The 19,890-nt window shown below is 57.3% G+C and overlaps 2 protein-coding genes across 3 annotated transcripts in view; one reads left to right on the top strand and one right to left on the bottom strand.

The window, feature by feature from the left end:
- SURF4 (surfeit 4) overlaps window positions 1-19,890 on the top strand; it is a 308,739-nt gene that overhangs the window by 106,957 nt on the left and 181,892 nt on the right. The window lies entirely within an intron of this gene.
- The window catches only part of ADAMTSL2 (ADAMTS like 2), a 40,385-nt gene that overhangs the window by 16,358 nt on the left and 4,137 nt on the right, over window positions 1-19,890 (bottom strand). The window contains exons 5-11 of one of the 2 annotated variants that reach the window (XM_050759812.1): window positions 18,878-18,980; window positions 18,012-18,157; window positions 17,754-17,877; window positions 14,141-14,221; window positions 11,379-11,554; window positions 3,051-3,408; window positions 1,826-2,198 (exon numbers count right to left, since the gene is read on the bottom strand). In XM_050759812.1, coding sequence (XP_050615769.1) covers window positions 1,826-2,198; window positions 3,051-3,408; window positions 11,379-11,554; window positions 14,141-14,221; window positions 17,754-17,877; window positions 18,012-18,157; window positions 18,878-18,980 — 1,361 coding nt within the window. Of the gene's footprint in view, window positions 1-1,825; window positions 2,199-3,050; window positions 3,409-11,378; window positions 11,555-14,140; window positions 14,222-17,753; window positions 17,878-18,011; window positions 18,158-18,877; window positions 18,981-19,890 lie in introns of those variants that run through there. The other variant, XM_050759813.1, reaches the window with a different exon arrangement.

The raw sequence follows: 19,890 nt of genomic DNA, 5'->3' as shown, positions 1-19,890 counted from the left end.
ATGGGTCCTGAAAGGTGCCCCCCACTGCTGCCACTTGGAGGCTCAGTTTTCTACTAATAGCTTCTGCTTACGGGAGGCCTTACCGTGTACCCCACACACGGAATACCAGGTAATGCCCTGGACCGCCCTGGGAGGTGAGGAGGGCCCACGCTGAAGACGCAGACAGACTGGTAGCCTTGAGCAGTGCCATTCCCACGGGCAGGCACTGTCTGGGTCCGTCCCTCCCGTCCTTTGCCCAGGGTCCCCTATCAGACTCAGACATTGTACCCAAAGCAAGGCCCGGACTCCTCACCCGAGTCCTGAGAACCAGTCAGAGGTCCCACCTACCCAAGGCTTTGAGCATGTCAGGGTAAAGGGTGAGCAGACAGCCCTGTGCCACCCCTGCGGGAAGAGGGGTAGCTGGAGGAGGCTCCGGGCCCCACTCTGTCCACATCTGCAAAGTAGGGTTCTGCCCAGAGCCTGCCAGAAGTGTCCAGGACATCCCCCCTGTGCCCCACAGCCCTAGGCACCTCAGGGGCCTCAGAAAACAGTTTGAGCAAAGGGGCAGGCATGCCCTGGGGCCTCCTGGCTCACCGGGGAGGCTGGCTTCGTTGCTGTGGTCCCAGGGCTGGATGGGTGGAAGGGTGGCCCCAAACCACATCACCTCGAGAGTGAACCCTGAATCTCCCATCAAATTCAGTCCCTGAGCCCCAAGAAGACCCACTCAGCACTCCCGGCCCAGGCCGGGTTCAGTCCATGCTTGCGTCTAAAGTCAAGGGGCTTGGGCTAGACCTCAGAAAATAAACCCAAATACCAGTGGGCCCATGCCTGCCTCCAACCCCCACTCAACGCCGGTTTAAAATAGCTCCCAGGCGCATATGAGTTGCTGGGAGACAGTGTGGGGACCTTCAAGGGGGGCCCACCCTCTATCTGAGGGTGGGGGGAGCTTGTCACCAGGGACTATGCTCCAGTAGGGACATGGCAGGTCTGGGGTCACCCTGCTCACAGCTGGCCCCTGACCCAGGGACGCTCCCAACCTCACGCTCCCCCAGGTCTAGCTGTGACTGCCCAGGCATCCCCAGCTGTGACTGTCCAGACATCCCTGGCTGTGACTGCCCAGGTGCCCCCAGACATGGCTGCCCATGTAACCCCAGCTGCGGCCTTGGCTCTGGACGCCTGGCCCCAGGTGGACTCTCTCATGGCCCTCGCCAGCTGCAATGCCAACCTTGTTCTTCATTCCTGATTTCAGGGTCGTGGAGGAACCCACCAGATCCTCTCCAGCCCTTGCTGAGGCCTGGGGCTGAGGCACTCTGCACTTGGGAAGCTGCCCGGAGCTCTGCCTCCTCCTAAAGGCGTGTCTGCCATGACTGTCCAGACTTCGAACTCAGGGGTCCCAGGTCCTCGGGCTCTGGGACCTCGAATACACCGCTAGCCCTCTCTGAGCCCACAATAGCCACCCCACCGCTAAGGGCGGTTGTGACAATGGCACGTGTCTATGCATATAAAACGCTGAGCTCCGTCCCTGGCTCACAAGCAGTGCTCAGAGCTGTTACCTTCCAGCCTCCCTTCCCCGCATCAGCTGCACACATAGGGGCTCAGCCCTGGATCCTAATCCACGGACGTAACTTTTGGGGAAAACTCACTCCAGTCCAGGCCTCTGACTTTGTGCTCAGATCCACAGGGCAGTGAGTGGAGAACTGCAGGAAGAAGGGGCCCTCTCTCCTCTATCTCTAGGACCCCAGCCCTTCTGGCCAGACCCCCCACAGTAGGGCCTCACTTTCTACTTGGCCTCGGCCCCCTCCTGCCCCCGAGGGCCCTGGTCAGGGCTCAGGAAAGTGCTTCCTACCTGGCCTTGTGAGTCCTGTTCCCGGCCGAGGTGGGCAGGCTGGTGCTGACGTTGGGGAACGGGGCCTCGGCGGAGCTGTTGGCAACCCTGTCGCTGCTCAGCTCCAGGTAGGACCCGTTGAGCAGGTAAGCACCAGCCCCCTCGTTCTCCTCATAGTCCACGAAGAAGCTCTCGGCCAGGGAGCTCCTCGGAGCACCCTGCGCAAAGATGCTATTCACAGTCTCATTGAGGGTGAAGTCCTTCAAGTCAGAGCCTGTGCCCAGCAGCTGGTCGGAGATGGCATTAGCCGAGAAGAACTCCTGGGAGGCGAAGTGGGTGTCAACCTCTTGGTCATCCTTGTCCCCGGCGAGAGGAGTCCCTGTGATGTTGAGATCTAGAGAGGAGACAGGTGGCTCAATCATGAGTGTACCCCAGCCCTGGGGGCAAGGGCTGCCCTGGGGAGGGGACCTGGACGAGGGGCGATGGAAACACCGAGCTGAACCAAGAAGCTTCCAGAAGGAAGGCTTCTGCCCAACTAGAGGATAAAATTCGGCCAAGACGGAGGCACGAAGCACACCTGGACCATCTCTCGCTGACGGACTTCTGCAGTGGATTGACTAGCATCCCCCCAAAATTCATACCCCACCCCCGGAACCTCAGAGTGTGATCTTATTTGGAAATAGGGTCATTGTAGATATAATGAGTTAAGAATCTTGAGATGAAATGATCGTGGACTGAGAAATATCCTTATCAGAAAGGGACACACAGAAACAGTCACAGAGGAGGAGGCCCGTGAGGAAAAAGGCAGAGGCCAGAGTGACACGGTCACAACCAAGGGGCACCTGGGGCCCCCGAAGCTTTTGCTCCCTGTGGTGTCTCAGCTGAGGCGAGACCAGGTGCTCGCTGAATGAGCGATGGGATGGGCGAGAGATCAGACCATCCCAGGTTTGACTCCCAGCTCCTCCACGGTGGACTGTGTGACTTGGCCAAGCCACTTCCTCTTTCTAAGCCTCAGTCTCCTCATCCATCAAATGGGGATAACCACATCTACCTCAAAGAATGCATGGACAGAAGGACCTATCCCAAGTACTTAACCTGCGCTTGCCCAGAGGACATCTGCAGGTACTTGGCAGCTCTTACGAATCTCCTCTGTAGGTTTGCAAAGGGCCTGAGACCCTTTCCCCAAGATCTCCTTCCCTGGGCTGCCTCCCGGGCCCCACCCCCATGCCTCCCTCCTCCTGGTTACCTCGGAAGCCCTTGCCCCTGGGGGGCCCCTCGCAGGCCCCGCCGCCGGCCTGCTCGCACACCTCGTTGGTCTCCTGGCCCTGACTCGGGCCCAGCTCCATGTCCAGGCCCGGGTGGCCGAACAGCCGGTTGTCCAGGCCCAGCCGCTCTGAGGAGGCTTGGCCGTAGAGGGAGCCGTTGTGTGGGACGAAGCCCATCAGCCCAGCCCCGTCCAGGCCCTGGCTCTCAGCGCTCTCGGAGGCGGGCTCGGAGAAGCCGTAGTAGACCGGCTGGGGGCGGCGCTCGTGCGGCTCGTGCGGTGGCTGCAGCAGCGTGTACTCAAAGGTGATGGAGGGGCTTTTGCCATTCTGGTTCCACACCTAGGGAAAGAGAAGTGGGGCCCCAGCCCCTCCTTACTCTGTCCAGCCCCTTCCCCACCAATCCCCTTCCCACAGAGCTGCTGGGAGGATTGTCTGCTGTGACTCACAGCTGAGTCCCCCCAGGGAATAACACTGCCTTGCCCAGCCCAACACAGCGTCCCTGCCCCAGGGGCATCCAAGTCAAACCCTGAGAACAGGGCGGGCGCTGGGGGAGTGTGGTTGGGGGAATGGCCCGCCCTGGGTACAGGTAACAAGAGGCAGGCTGTATGTGGAGAATTTAAGTAATGAAGTCAACTAAAACCTGGCTTGCATTTTCTCCTCACCACGTGCCAGAAATCCTAAGTAATTAGTGTCCTCCCATCACCCTCCAACCCAGAGCCCCACCACGCAGGCCAGCGTGGGAGCACAAAGACCCAGGGTCTGCCTCAATTCGAGACAACAATGAAGGCTCATCCCCGCTCCAGGGCTCCCTGTGGGATGGGCTGAGGCCGCTGTCAAGACCCCGGGGCAGCCCGGCTTCTCCCTCTGCAGACCCCTGCTGCCCCTCTCTCTAGGAGTTGCTCTTTCCAGAGATTCCAACCAAAACCAGCTGGTGTTAGGAGCAGGGAGGCCTAGGAAGCAGACTCTAAAATGGGGTGTTGGAGAGGATCACCTGCTGGCAGAGGCAATCAGGGTCCATCTGGGAGTGGCTGGAGCACGAAGACCCCCGGAAGACAATGCCGTTGTGAAAAGGTTCATTGGGAACTGAGAGGGAATGCCAGTGAAAGGAAAGGCACTATTGGTGTGATAGCTCAAGTGTTTGAGAGTTGGCTGGGGCAGGGGTAGCAATTAAAAATTTGTAAAGGGGCCGGGCGCGGTGGCTCAAGCCTGTAATCCCAGCACTTTGGAAGGCCGAGACGGGTGGATCACGAGGTCAGGAGATCGAGACCATCCTGGCTAACACGGTGAAACCTCCTCTCTACTAAAAAATACAAAAAACTAGCCGGGCGAGGTGGCGGGCGCCTGTAGTCCCAGCTACTCGGGAGGCTGAGGCAGGAGAATGGCGTGAACCCAGGAGGCGGAGCTTGCAGTGAGCCGAGATCTGGCCACTGCACTCCAGCCTGGGCGACAGAGCGAGACTCCGTCTCAAAAAAAAAAAAAAAAAAAAAAAAAAAATTGTAAAGGACTGTGGAAGTAAAGGACCCCAAGAATGAAAGGACGGCCCGGAAAGGTGAGGGTCTGCGCAGTAGCAGAGAAAGACACCCTCGTGTCAAGCAACTGGAAGGTGGGAGAGGCAGAGGTGCCTCCAAGGAGCAGAGAGTGTGCTCCTCCCAACTCTGCTGGGCCTGCTATGCCCAGGACAGAGTCCAACCAGAAGAGGGGGACCTTGAGACTCAGGGTGTGGGGATCTGAGTCAATACGCTTGAAAAACTTCAAATCTCAAAAGTCCCAAGTCTTCGGAGCCTAAAAAATGGGTCTGTCTCATTCCTCCCTGTTAAAGCCAGCACTACTCCGGCCTGAAAATGACACAGAGACCTCTGCCTTCACGGCCACGTGGACCTCCCACAGGACTTGGCCTGCCCTTCTCTCCCAGCCACCAGAGCAATAGCTTGGATTAAGTCACATTCTCACCCGGTCCGGGGAGTCCTGGGAGAAGGGACTGTACACCAACAGAACGTCAGGACCAGCCCTCAGGAACTGCTGGGTGCATCCTCTCATGACAAAGACTTTAGCACATTGGTGAGAACGTGGGGAGAAATGCTACCAGGCTACTAGGATGGTACTTAGAAGCATGGAGAGCAGAGATGGGCACGGTGGCTCAAGCCTGTAATCCCAGCACTTTGGGAGGCCGAGACGGGTGGATCACGAGGTCAAGAAATCGAGACCATCCTGGCTAACACGGTGAAACCCTGTCTCTACTAAAAAATACAAGAAACTAGCCGGGCATGGTAGTGGGCGCCTGTAGTCCCAGCTACTCGGTAGGCTGAGGCAGGAGAGCCGAGATCTGGCCACTGCACTCCAGCCTGGGCAACAGGGTGAGACTCTGTTTCAAAAAAAAAAAAAAAAAAAGCACGGAGAAGGCAGGGGCTGACCTACATGAGGCAGATGTAGCCAGCCCATCATATCCTGCATTTTTTTTTTTTTGAGACGGAGTCTCGCTCTATCCCCCAGGCTGGAGTGCTGTGGCATGATCTTGGCTCACTGCAAGCTCCGCCTCCCGGGTTCACACCATTCTCCTGCCTCAGCCTCCCGAGTAGCTGGGACTACAGGCGCCCGCCACCACGCCCCGCTAATTTTGTTTTTGTATTTTTAGTAGAGATGGGGTTTCAATGTGTTAGACAGGATGGATTCAATTTCCTGACCTCATGATCCACCCGCCTCGGCCTCCTAAAGTGGTGGGATTACAGGCATGAGCCACCGCGCCTGGCCCACATTCCGCCTTTAACTCAATAGTTTAGCCTCCACAATAACCAGACAGACCCCGGAGGATCTGCCATCTGAGTCTACATGGGTACTGCATCCTCCACCAAGCGGGCACCCTCCACTGCCAGGGCATGACCACTGTGTTCTCTCTCCTAGAGCGGATGAGCATGGCCTCATGTTGATCCTAGGTGGCCACTGATCTGGAAAATATGTTCTTTTCTATCCCTGCCAAGAAGGTGGACCAGAAATGATTTCCTTCCCCTGGGGCGGACAACCGTACACGTTTACAGTCTTGACCCAGGGCAACGCTTACGTTTCCGCTCCCAATTACAATACACTGTAAAGGCATCTGGACCACTCCAAGAACTTGACCTTTGTCCTCTGCACTGATACTTAGCGGCTCAGAGGAGCAGGCACTGGCGCTAGAGGTCTTGGTAAAGCACCTGTCTTTCAGAGGAGCAGAGATTCAACCCCGTGAACATTCAGCGGCCCCCTACATTAGTGGAAATGTCAGGGTTCAGTGGGTTGGGGTACGCCAGACATCTCTTTGAGAGGAAGGGGAAATTGATGGCATCTCATCCCCTCCACCACGAAGAATAATTCTGAAGCCAGCATATTCTACATCCAAGAATGTTCAATTCATCTGCTGAGTGACATTAAAAGCTGCTGCTGGACAGGTGCAGTGGCTCATGCCTGTAATCCCAGCACTTTGGGAGGCCGAGGCAGACAGATCATGAGGTCAGTAGTTTGAGACCAGCCTGGCCAACATGGCGAAACCCCGTCTCTACTAAAAATACAAAAATTAGCTGGGCCTGGTGGTGCACGCCTGTAGTCCCAGCTACTCTGGAGGCTGAGGCAGGAGAATCATTTGAACCCAGGAGGCGGAGGTTGCAGGGAGCCGAGATTGCACCATTGCACTGTAGCCTGGGCAACAGGGTGAGACTCCATCTCAAAAAAACAAAACAAAACAAAACAAAAAAAACAGGTGCTGCTTTGGGTGGAATCCTGAGTGGAAGGGGCCCCACAGTACGTCCAGGCTGTGAGGCAAGCAGCCTGCCACATGGAAAGTATGACCTGGCGGATCCTATAGGAATAGAGGTATCTGTGGTAGGGAAAGATGTCAGACGGAATTTCTGGAAAGCCTTTAGGGAAAGCATAACATAGAACCCTGTGGTTCTGGAGCAAGGCCATCTGCAGCAAATAAATATACATCAGTTGCAAAAAACTTCTGGCACGCTGTGAGGCCCTACTAGAGAAGGAACGCTTGGGCTGCGGGACATCAGGCGACCCACGCAGCCAGAGCTGCCTCCAACATGAGTCCTATCAGCTCCGCCAGCAGCAATCCATCATAAGGTGGAAGTGTTACACCAGGGCTAGGCACAGGCACGGCCAGAGGGTACGAGCGCGCTGTGTCAGCAAGGGACCCAAACTCCCCCATCCAAGACCCTTGCACCCACATCCCCTTTCTAGCTCACAGCTATGGCTGGTGGGTGGTGGGCAGGGGGGGCTTGTGATGAAGGGAGAGCAGAGAAAAATGGCCAAACTTGATTCAGAGATGGGTCGGCTTGCCCTGAGGGTGCAAGCTGGAAATGGGCTCTACTTCACTGAAGCCCCATCCAGGGCTGGCCTGGAAAAATGGCAGTGAAGGAAAATCTTCCCTACAGGCTTCAGGCAGCGCACGTGATGTGAGCGTCGGTGTGATGGGAGGCAGGGCAGCCCGAGATGAGAATATGAACTGAATCACGGTCGGTGGCAAGTGGCTCGGCTGGCTGGTCAGGTCAGGAGCCTGGATGGGAAAGATCCGAAGGCTGGAGACCATGAGGTCTGGAGGAGGCCCCTGTGGCTGGATCTAGGGAGTGGGCATAATGGAGGTCCTCATTTCACTTGTTAATTTGTACCAGGAAGCATCACCACGCGAGAGGCACTAAACACCCCAGTAGAAGACAGAATGGCCTTGCCACCGGACACAGGCTAGTCGCTGGCATCAGTCACCCCACTGCAGGCACAATGAATCAGCGTGGAGGAACACGGCTTCTCACTCACCACAGCCACCATAGCTCCTTCCACTCCTGAACGTCCAGTCTCTGGCCTCAACACTAAGCCTCTAAACAGCACCGCCTCTCAAGGAGGCCACTCAGCTACTGGGTGACAACCTGATCACAACAGACCGCTTCCATCCTGGAAGGGGAAACGCCGAATCTGGTCCTAAATAAAAGTTGCGTTTCCTGCCCACAGAACCTCAGCCAGCCCTAACACCCAAGGGCTCACAGAGCATCTGATTGACCGAGACAGGATACCAATAACATGGCACTGGACAAAGGGACCCCCTTTATATCAGAGGACGTGACACAACGGGCACACGACTGTGAGATCCACTGGGCCTGCCATATCCTACAATACCCAGAAACGCCAGCCTGATGGAGCAATGGAGGGGGAGCCACGGTGCCAGCTGAGAGGCCACACACCTGTGAGGGTGGAGCATCCCCCATGAGGTACCACCCACATAAATCAAAGGATTTTCCTTCACTGCCGTTTTTCCAGGCCAGCCCTGGATAGGGCTTTAGTGAAGTAGAGCCCATTTCCAGCTTGCACCCTCAGGGCAAGCCGACCCACCTCTGAAAAGAGTTTGGCCATTTTTCTCTGCTCTTACTTCATCGTGAGGGCCCCCCCACACACAGCCATAGCTGTGAGCTAGAAAGGGGATGTGGGGACGAGGGTCTTGGATGGGAGAGCTTGCGTCCTTTGCTGACACAGCTCTCTTGTACCCTCTGGCCCTGTGCTTCGTCCTGGTGCTATGTGCCCAGTACGTAGACGACATGGGTCTGGGACGCAGGAGAGGCAGTAGCAGTAGCGATCATTCCCAGCCACCACTTGGGGACTGTGTGTTCCCCATCCCTGCAGCTCTGGGGTCTGTGGTCTAGAGGCCTTGGTTTGCACAGGGGGAACATTTCCATCCAAAGATGTAGCAACAGTTTCATTACGCTTTAGGCTGTGGCCACACATGGTCCGTTTGAACATTTTGTACCAAGAGACCAGCAGCATGGAAATGAGTGGCCGTCCTGGCGGGGTGATCGACCTTGATGATCAACAGCAGAGAGGCCAGGGGAGGTGGCTCACGCCTATAATCCAAGCATTTTGAGAGGCCAAGGCAGGAGGGTCACTTGAGGCCCAGAGTTCGAGACCAGCCTGGACAACATAGCAAGACCCTCTCTCTTATGCCGGGCACAGTGGCTCACGCCTGTAATCCCAGCACTTTGGGAGGCTGAGGCAGGCGGATCACAAGGTCAGGAGATGGAGACCACGGTGAAACCCCATCTCTACTAAAGATACAAAAAATTAGCCCGGCACGGTGGCGGGCGCCTGTAGTCCCAGCTACTCAGGAGGCTGAGGCAGGAGAATGGCGTGAACCCGGGAGGCGGAGCTTGCAGTGAGCCGAGATCGCACCACTGCACTCCAGCCTGGGCGACAGAGCGAGACTCCATCTTAGAAAAAAAAAAAAAAAAGACTCTCTCTCTATTAAAAAAAAAAAAAAAAAAAAGAGTAGGAAAGGCGTTGTTTGACCCTGGGGCCAAAGAATCTATGTGACACCTGCTGATGCCCTGGGCATCTCTTGGTATCCCCCTGCCCCTTGTGATGATAACTGGACAAAGCCAGCAGCCTCAGGTTGAGAAGGCCATGGAGACCAGGGTCACCTCACCAGGTAGCCACCTGGCCCCGCTGAGGTGCTAGCTCAGGCTAAGGGGAAATACAGCATGTCACAGAAGGAGGAAACTGAGTGTCAGTTGCAGCCCCTACACCAGCTGCAGTTCAGCCCACCAAACTTCCTCCTGTAAGGCTCCCCAAGAAAGAAACCAACGCAATTCTAGAGGAGCTGTTCCCTGCCAAGGCAGACTCATGCAAAGCGCATGGGTCCAAGCCATGCCGGGGGTGGACCACGGACCTCACCCTTCGGTGAACTGCCTGGGGTGGGCGTGCGACAGTTCACAGCTGTGCCCCGCCAGGCATTTCCCTCAGCCAGAGGGAGCTGTCTCTCCCCAGGTCATGCCCCCAACAAGAGGCAACTACACGTGGCAATACATGATGCCCTCCTGCCCAAACTGGAGATAATGCGATCCCGGGGGGACTGGCCGAAGCCCACAGAAACTGCATCACAGCTCAGCTGCCCCCTCTGTCTAGTCCCATGCCCTCCTGCCCATACCAGCCAGTGTTCCCAAGGCCGCTCCTGACACTTCCCCCAAGCCCTCTTGCACGCAAACCCCCACCTCAGAGTCTATTTTCTGGGGACCCTGACCTACAAAACAGCCCCTACAGCCAGGAGGCGAAGCCAGGTGGCCACTCCACCTCCAGACACAGCTCCAGGCAGGGCCAGGTAAGCATAGACACAGAGATGTGTGGCCCGCATTTGATTCCGGGGTCACCAGGAAAGCTCTTCAGCCAAAAAGCAGTGTGAGGAGACGGACAAGCACCCCCAGTTAGAGACCCCTCCAGCACAGCAGCTAAACAAAGAACAGGCTCTGGCACCAGGCAGGCCTGGGTTCAAAGCCCAGTCGTGCCACTTACAATTCCATGACTGCTCAAGTCACTCACCTCTCTATGCCTACATTTCATTACCTGCAACGTGAGGCAATGAAACCCACTACAGTGATATCTGGAAACCAAAACAGCTTAGGTAGGGAGGGGGCGCGGCTCCATCCCTGCTGTATTCCCTCGGCCTCCAGGAAAGCCAGTAGGCCTTGATGGCCACCACAACTGCCCATCTCAATGTCACCTGACTTTGGTGACATGACAAGTCCTTTACATATTTTCGGTCTGAGGCACCAATCCACCAGGGGCTTCATTTCCAGATGCTAGCCATAGGATAACTCGTGGCAAGCCGGGCATAACAGGCCCACATTCTCTCCTGCCCACTGCTCGGGCCCTGAGCCCCACCCCAGAACCCCTGAGTGTCCCGGGGAGGCCATGTCAGGGGAGGGGCAGGGGCCACAGGAACTACCTTGGGCCCTGGCACTAAGGACCCAGCACAAACACCATAGTGCCCAGGGGGGCGGAGCATGAAGCTAGATAGGGGCATAAACCCCTCCACCGTAGAGTGGGGAGGGGTCCAGCGTCGTCCTTAGTGCCCCGAGCTCCCTGTGGACTTCCCAAAGGGCAGGAAATGGGCAGCACGGAAACCCCGCTGGTCCACCGCTGGACCCCGCTGGTCCACCAGGGAAGCTAGCCACAGTGAATGGATGGATGAATGAATGATTTCAAGAAGTGGGTGAGAGAGTGGGTGGTTGAGTGAGAAGTGAACGGGTAAATGAATTAATGAACTGATGAGTGAATGGGAGACTGTGAATGAACCAAAATCTGAGTGAATGAATGAACGAGGGAGGCAGTTAGTGAAAGAACAAGTGAATGAGTAACAGTGATTGCACGTGAAGCCCAACCCAGAGTGGTGAGGCTGCCAGGTGCACGTGCACAGTGGCCCTGGGGGTGTCACAGGCTGGAAGCCCCCACCTGTGGCCAGATTCTGGGGAAGCAGTGCCCGGGGCCTCGGGGGCCCCCAAGGCCTGCGGCACACGCACCATGACGTTCAGGCCCTGGTTGGTGGGTCCCTGTGCCACGATGTACTCGATTCCGGTCTCATAGACATCCATGGGCCGCCGGTACTTGACCACGGTGCCTGCGATGTTGAAGTTCTTGGGGCTGTCCACCTTGTAGTTGCCGTTGAAGAAGTAGTAGCCAGCTTCGTCTGCAAGAGCTGGAAGGGCAAAACCGCCGGTCACAAAGGGCCAAACTGGCTGGGGGAGGAGGTAGTGTCACCGGCTCAGGGAACCACCACCGCCAGCCCTGCCCTCCAGAACCCCGGCCCAGATGCCCCCGAAGCAGGAAACTCCCATCATGGAGAGTCTGGCCAGTGAATGCAGAGGAGGCGCAAACACACATTCCTCTCAGCCTAAAATCAGCAATGAAGGACTTGTCTAGATGCTGAACACGGCTGGCTAGGGACCCATTTGCAGCTGCCTTTGAAGAAGCTGAGGCGCTGCAAAGTAATGAGGTCGCACCACGACCAAGGGACGCGGTCTGGAGCAGGACAGTCTGTGGCCTGTGGAAGGCACACATGAAGCTAGATAGGGGCATAAACCCCTCCACCATGAGGTGGGGAGGGGCCCAGCCTCGTCCTTAGTGCCCCGAGCTCCCTGTGGACTTCCCAAAGGGCAGGAAATGGGCCAGCACAGAACCCCCACTGGGAAGCTAGCCACAGTGAAAAGATGGATGAATGAACGATTTCACCAGCAGGAGTCCTGGGTGCCCCTCCCGTCGTCCACACAGAGCGACGCTGCAGCCCTGGCCTGGCCGGCATGGGGGGTGCCGACCACCAGGCCCTTCCTGGGGATCGCCCTGAGCTGGCCAGCTCCATCCTCTTCATAGGAGCAGAGACTTCCTGCTGCCCTTGCAGGCAGGGCCATGCTGACCCTTCACCCGTTAACGCGTGCACCCGGACCTGGCCGAGGTGCTCAATCAGGCCAGGACGGCCTGGCGCAATCTCAGCTGCCCTCTTCCTGGGGCCGGGTGGGTGGGCACTCCCAGGGCCTGACTCCAGCCTGATGGACGCTCAGGATGGAAACAAATGGTCCATGAAAGCCGGTGACCCCTGCAGACTGGAACAAATGCCCAGAGTTGGTGGGGTTTCAGGGGGAACTGATTCTCCCTGGGGCCATGGAGAGTGAGAAGAGGCAGGGGGCCTCCAGGGCTGGGGACGCGGGGAGGAGGCTGACTCCGCGCTCGGGACACTCTGTCTTCCAAAGGGTGTCCTTAAAGCCAGTTCCAGGAACTGGCCCGCGGGAGAAGAGGAGTTCGACTTCCAAATTCCTGATGCAATATGAACAGAGGAGCCGGGGCAATTAATTTATTATCAGACAGACGCAACAAGCAGGACATGTCTGCTTGAAAAACCCCCTTAACGTAGAAAAGTCAGAAGATAACACACATTAGAGTCCAAGTTCTGCGAGGGGAGTGTGCTGGGGCCTGGCTGTCTCGGCCCCGTTTCCAGGTGTATGCGCAGGGTTAAATCCGAGGCTCTCGTCCAAAACCTGTTTCCTGACAGTAATGACCTTCCTTCCTACGGCTTTCCCAGTGCTCCGAGGCCACCCTTGGTATTTCCACGCGTCTGTTTCAAGAGCGAGAGCTCTGCAGCCAGCTCAGAAAACGTGGAGTTTCCTGGCCTCTCCACTCTCCCAGCAAGCAAGCGACAAAGCAACCGGCCTGGCGAGAGGCCCAGCTCCCCGCTCAGGCCAGGGAGCAGCCCCCAGGGCGCTGGGTGGTGGAGCCAGCGTCTGCAGCACAGACCTGCTGGGGTGGGGGCACTCAGACCCCAGGGCACATACGGAAGGCTGGCCCTTGGGCTCTGGAGAGGGGATAGGAGAACCCGAAGTGGGTCCCAGCCTGAAGACCTTCAGCAAAGCCTCGTCTTCCAGCACCCACTTAGGAGATGGGCTTCACCCCACCAGTTCTGGCTCTCAGGAGGAGTGGGAGGCAGTGGGGGGAGTAAGCCCAGGTAGTATCAGGTTTGGGGCTACACCTGCGTCCAAAACCAACATCCCCTTATAGCCTGGGTCACCAGCCCGCCCCGTGAAGGGCAGGGTCGAGCACAGAGCAGCTCACAGGCGTCAGCACCTGCCCACCGTGGCCCAAAGGGTGCAGACATGGCTTGTTGCTCGGCCAATGATCCAGCTTCACAGAGGGCCCTTCCAAAATTTGCCACCAAGGCTCACTACACTCAAAATTTGCCACCAAAATGGGGTCTCACCACTCCATCCATCATGGAAATAACTTCAGAATCCTCAGGTTAGAGGACTCCCCTCCCACGGCCCAGCCTCCCAGTGGAGACTGACTAATGGCAAGAACATCAGCATGAGGCCCCCAGACCTGAGTCGGAATCCTACCTCTGCACCGACTTCCTCTCAGTGCTACCTTGACCTCGTTACCTCCTGAGACTCACTCCTCGAACCCCACAGGGATCTCATCTGCAGCGGCCCCCAGCTTCTGCCTGTGCCAGGCTCTTGAGTGACAGGGAGCTCCCTACCCAACATCACCACCCTCCCATTGTCCAGCAGCTCCGAGTTCAAGGTCCTTCCACGCACAGAGGTAAAGCTGGTTCCCCTGTAAGCACCTCAGCCACACCCACATAGCTGGCTCAAGTTCTGGCTCCTGCAGCCATGCCTACGGCAGTGGCCCATCCCCGTCCTGGAGGAAGGGGTCCAGGGTCAAGTGCCCCTTCTCCGCCATGCACAACACCCCACAACCAAAAGCTCAGTGAGGCAGCCGCCAGACGCTGCGCACCTACCTAGCACGTCAGCGGACTTCTTCCTCTCTACAATCTGGATGTCTCGGGCGCCAGCCGGGATGTGGGTCACCAGAGAGTAACCTGGAAGCAAATGGATGACAGTGAGCCCCTCTGGATTGGAAAGGCACCTTTGGATGGCGCTCGCCCACTCCACAGCTTTTGGAGGGTGAGTGGTGGCTGTCTAAAGGCTAACCCACCCCCCACGCCCACTTGGGTAGCTCAGCTCAGACCCATCCTATTGCAGAGGTTGACCAACCAAGCTGGGCACCTGCCCAGGCTCACCCCTTCCTACCAAGGCCACGGGAGGGCTTGCCCGTGCTTGCCCCAACCCCTCCTAAGGGACAACGAGGGCCACAGCGATGTGGAGCACACTGGGAGTTCAGTCCCACTCTGCCATGTGTCACCTAGGAGACCCTGGGCAGCCGATGGGGCCCCAGCTCCCTGCGTGCGTTATCACTGCCATTTTAAAATCCTGTCTTGTCACAACACCACGTTGACTTTCAAGGCTCGCTACACTCAAAGACGTGGGTGAGAAAGGACAAGGAGAGCTGCAAATAGAATCTCCAACTCTGCCTACGCCATTCCTAAGCGCCAGGCCCCAGGCTGAGGTCCAGATCGGACAATACCAGCCGGCTCAGAGCCTGTCTTCAAGGCCCCCAGGCCCGTGAGGAGGCAGCCATGCAGTCCTCCCAGCTAGAAAGAAACCAAGGGTCTGGAGGGGAAATGCTGAGAGAAGGAGAGGTGTTACTGGGAGGCAGCTGAGGGAGGAGCCTGGGGAGAAGGAGACATTTCAATACGCCCCGGGACAGGAAAGAAGGGGCTCTCCAGGTCGGACGTTTCCTGGGGTTTGATGCTTGTTTCACCTGATCCCTCCAGGAGTGGAGGACTCCACGTGGGCCTCCCTGCCGGGGTTAGTGTCTCCCGCAGGCCAGCACCCGCCTGCCATTCCTCCCCCAACACCATCACACCTACAGGTCTCCGGAGATCCTGACCTGTCCCTCACGGACAGCAGTGCTCTGAAAAATGTTTAACAGTAGGCTCTTTGGAGACATGGGGAAACAGGAGCTGTGACTTGTAGCACTGGCCAGTTTCCGCGGTGTAAACACCCCTGCTGTGGCCAGTTTCACGCTACTTTAACTGGGCAGCTTAACTTCAAAATTCATTTTAAAACTTTTTTTTTTCCCTTCTTTGGGTTTCAACACATAAACTTGAAGCAAGCGACTGAAGCTATGTTTGTTTACACCATCAACATGTCACTGGGCGTGGCATTGGGAAGAGAGGCTGCAGCACACCCGTATATGGTGTTTTTGCCACACAGATAAAATAGTTACACACTTTGGGAGGCTGAGGCGGGTGGATCACCTGAGGTCAGGAGTTCGAGACCAGCCTGGCCAACATGGTGAAACACTGTCTCTACTAAAAATGCAAAAAAAAAAAAAAAAAAAAAAAAAAAAAAAATTAGCCGAGCATGATGGTGGGAGCCTGTAATCCCCACTACTTGGGAGGCTGAGGCAGGAGAATCGCTGGAACCCAGAAGGCAGAGGCTGCAGAAAGCCGAGATCACATCATTGCATTCCAGCCTGGGCAACAAGAACAAAACTCCGTCTTAAAAAAAAAAAATTAGTTATAGACGTCAAAGGATTAGAAAGTGGTGACTTTGTTTTAAATATAATGTAGTTAAATATAGGCTGTTGTACTTTAATTTTCAAATTAGCAAGATAAGCTCACAAGATTCTTGAGCATTTAATACCCCAGCCCATCCCACGGCCCCCAGCATGGTTACCAAGCACAGCTTGCCCGGGGAAGGCATATGGCTCAGCTGGGAGGATCACAGGCCAGGAGCAGGCTGCCTGGGTTCAGGCCCGGTTCTGCCTCCTGTGGCTGTGTGACCTTGGATGAGTTATTTAGCCTCTCTTTGCCTGTTTCTGTATATTTCAGCAACAGTCATGTGGCAGCCTTGCAGAGCTGTTGCCAGGCATGAATGAGTTACCTTGTGAGCATGCAGAATGAGGAACGTTGTTTGCACATCAGTCCCTGGGCCCCAGGCTGAGTTCCACGAGAATGTGAGCCCTATCTCTCAGGTCTCACTGTGTGCACAGTGCCTGGCACACACTAGATGCCCTATAAGACACACGCTGCCCCAGTGCCCACTCTCCCTCTGCATGCCCTGGGTCCAGCAGGAGGCCGTGTAAGCAGGTTTGTGGGAGGAAGGGAGGAAAATCAAACACCTTAGCGCCTCCTATAGCGAGGCCACCAAAGAAATGTCCTCTGCCCCCCTCACCCTGCTGGACACCCAGCCCGCATTACTCACACCTCTGCCTGGTGGCTCTGCCCCAACCCTGTCCCTTGTCAGTCCGGCATGCCCGTCCCTAGGTCCCATGTCCAAGCCCCATGCTCTCCAGTGCTCTCCCACTGGCACCTCCTGGAGCTGACACTCATGCCACGGTTAGCCCTCAGTGGCAGGCGAAGGTCATTCTCTCAACCTGTAAAACACGGCCGGGTCCTCCTTGGCCCTAACAGGCCTGGTTCTAATCGAGACTTGACTGGTCTCACTGGGACCTTGATAGATTATTCCCACTCTGGGCCTCGGTTTCCCTGTCTACTAAGTGGGTCTGAAGCTGCCCTGCCTTCACCAGTCTGGAGGTTGCAATAACCCAGTTCCATTCCTCAAGCTTTTCTCCAGACCCAAAAGTGTGTTCAATCTAATGCCAGGCATTACAAGTGACATCCCTCCAAAAGTAGAAAGTGCTGTCCCATGCACAGACACCCACGCCCCCACGAGGGTTGGGACAGAGCTGGACACAAACATCGGCCTGAATGCCCGTAGCTTAGGAAGGGGACAGGTGCTGCCCAAGGGAAGGAGGGGGTCTGGGCTGGGTCAGCCTGGAGCTGACAGGGAGCCTCTGAAACTCAGGCCCCAGAATCCAGTGTGCCAGAGTCAAATCTCATATCTGCAGAGAAAATGCGTCTCAGGCCTCAGTTTCTCCCTTTTTAAAGTGTGGTGTTAGCCGGGTATGGTGGCTCATGCCTATACCCCAACACTTTGGGAGACGGAGGTGGGTGGATCACTTGACGTCAGGAGTTCAAGACCAGCCTGGCCAACAGGGTGAAACCCCGTCTCCACTAAAAATACAAAAATCAGCCAGGTGTGGTGGCACGTGCCTGTAGTCCCAGCTACTCGGGAGGCTGAGGAACGAGAATCGCTCGAACCTGGGAGGCAGAGGTAGAGGCTGCAGTGAGCCCAGATCGAGCCACGGCACTCCAGCCTGGGCAACGGAGCAAGACTCTGTCCGAAAAAAAATAAACTAAAAATAAAAAGAAAGTGCGTCGTTAACATCTCCCTACAGGCTGTCTCAAAGGGCAAATATGACCCCCAAGCCAAGTGTCCACTGGTACCCAGTAGGTCCTCAACAAAGGGTTGCCCATTTTTACAAACCAACAGAGGCCTACAATCACCAGGCCAGTTCGCCTGGGCCTGGATGCAGAATCCGGTGCCTCTAGAGGGGAAAGACTTGCCCAGTGGTACCCAGGAGGCTGCAGACAGGAGCGCACTCAGGACCCCCGATTTCCAGACTCAGCTCTGCTTGGACTTCAGGGCACGCTGCTGCCTTACCGAGGTGGGTGTTCCCTTTGCGATAGTTGCCCGTCACGTGGGTGCAGCTGCTACCGTCCCCCTGGCAGACGCCGCACTTGTCCAGTGTGTGGGTGGAGAAAAGCACCCCGTCACAGCCGATGGGCTGCAGGAAGGGAGAGGGAGAGGGCTGCTGGGAGGGCGCTGTGGCCAGGCCTCGGGGCCGCCACTGCCTCCCACAGGCGGGCAGGCAGTCAGCACAGTGAGACCGGCGGTACTTTTGCTACAACGTTTAACAACCTCACATTTTCCAGACACGCAAACCCCTCGCAGGTCGGTGAGCTTGCAGGACGTGCCGTCGCGGGCGGGGACCATGAGCTGCCGCTGGCCGTCCACGGTGGTGCAGTGCAGGTCACACGGTTTGCTGGAGATGTGGACATAGTCATCTGGTGGAGGGAGACAAAGACAGAAGGTCTCAGCGGGACAGGAAATGCCGGATTCAGGGGACTTCCCTTTTCCTCCCTCTGAGACAGCTTTCATTGCATAGATGGGGAAACGCAGGCCTGGAGAACAGAAGGGACCTGTCCAGGTCTCAGTGGCAGAAACTGATGGGTTGTCTGGCTCAGCCCACACCCCGTGAGATCCGGCTTCTACCTCCTTGTGAGTAGGGAGCGGCGCCTGAGACCCACACTGGGGTTCCCCCTCTGCAGGAGGTCTGAGCCAACTCGACACCCCTGTGCTGCTGGCCCTGGGCACCCCAGCCCTGGCCCTCGCGGGTGAGCAGGAGAAGGATGAAGCATTTAAGCTGTTGCCTGAACTACTTGCTTTCCACGGGACCGCATGGGCGGTCTCCATTTGGGATCCTCTCGGCTGGTTCCTGACTGTGCCCAGGAGCCAGTCAGTGGGAGAGTCACTATTGCCCTCAGAGGTCAGGCCTGCAGGGAACTCGGCCCTGTAATCTGTCCTGCGTTGATGTCATGGGTGATGGGGGAGGGGACAGACCCCCGGGCCAGGGCTCAGGAGACCCAAGTTCATTCCTGACTCCTTGTCTGACCACCTCCATTTCCCCACCTGCCCACCCGTCGAGTTTGGTCCCAGGTGCCAGAAGGGCCACCCCCAAAGCTCGGTCAGCTCCCTGCAAGGTGGGTCCCCAGGGCGGCAGGTACCCGGGTACAGAGGCTTCCACTGGTGCGTCCGCCCGTTGTACACGTGGGAGTTGAAGGAGACGCACTGCTCCTCGCGGAAGCTCCTCCCGTCCGGCGGACACTCCTGGGAAGTGAGGGGACAGGGAGGCTCCAGGAGGAACTCGGCCCGACAAAGGCATTTTTGTCCAGGCTAAGCAGGAAGTGGCTGCAGCCGGGACAGCCGTGCGGGGGCCACGGCCCATGGGGTGGCCTCTCGGGCTCCTGCGCGCTCCCACGCACTCTCCGGAGGGAGCAAGGACGCAGGCAAGGGCAGCTCCGCCCTCCACGCCAGCCCTCCGCCTGCTCTAGACGCAACCCTCCCATTCCCCACCACGCCTTCTCCCAGTCTTGTGGTGGAGGGGACATGACCCTACTACGGCTGGCAAGGACGTTCCCCTTGCCCCCGTCCTCAGCAGGCCCGGACTGTGTGTCCACGGCGCCGGAACAGGGCCTGGCACATGGTCTGTGGCCACACGCACCGCCTGAATCAGGAAGATCGTGGTCCGGACTCCATAAAGAGGAACCCAGCTTGCAGACAGAAGACTCGTCCTCGGGGGGACCCAGCTTAGTCGTGCTGGGGCCAGAGCTCAAACCTGGGTCCCTCTCGTGCTGGAGCTCATAAATGCCCTTCCCCCAACCCCTGGTTGCACCATCCTAGGAGGGCAGCTGACCAGGTGACACCAACACAGAAGCTGTGGCTACCTGCCTCCGTCCAGCCCCTCACTCCCTGCACGGGAGCACACGCCCCCTGAGACACACAGACATAGAGACCTCCAGCCGCTCCACCTTCCCTGACCAGGCAAGCCACATGAGCCACTCTGGGAGGCCCAGACCCCAGCTCGACATGACCCAGCCCCACGCCCGGCGGTCCTTGGAAAGGTGTTCAGGTTCCAACTGCCCCAGGCCCCACTGGGAGCTGCCTGGTCAGAGTCAACACCTCCTCTCCAGCCTCGGCTACCCAAGGAAGCTGATGGAGGCTGGAGCAGAAGGCCTCT

The sequence above is a fragment of the Macaca thibetana genome, chromosome 15 (genome assembly GCF_024542745.1).
Source record: "Macaca thibetana thibetana isolate TM-01 chromosome 15, ASM2454274v1, whole genome shotgun sequence".
Classification (NCBI taxonomy): domain Eukaryota; kingdom Metazoa; phylum Chordata; class Mammalia; order Primates; family Cercopithecidae; genus Macaca; species Macaca thibetana.
The sequence above is the reverse complement of the archived record's forward strand: the minus strand, read 5'-3'. Positions and strand labels throughout refer to the sequence as shown.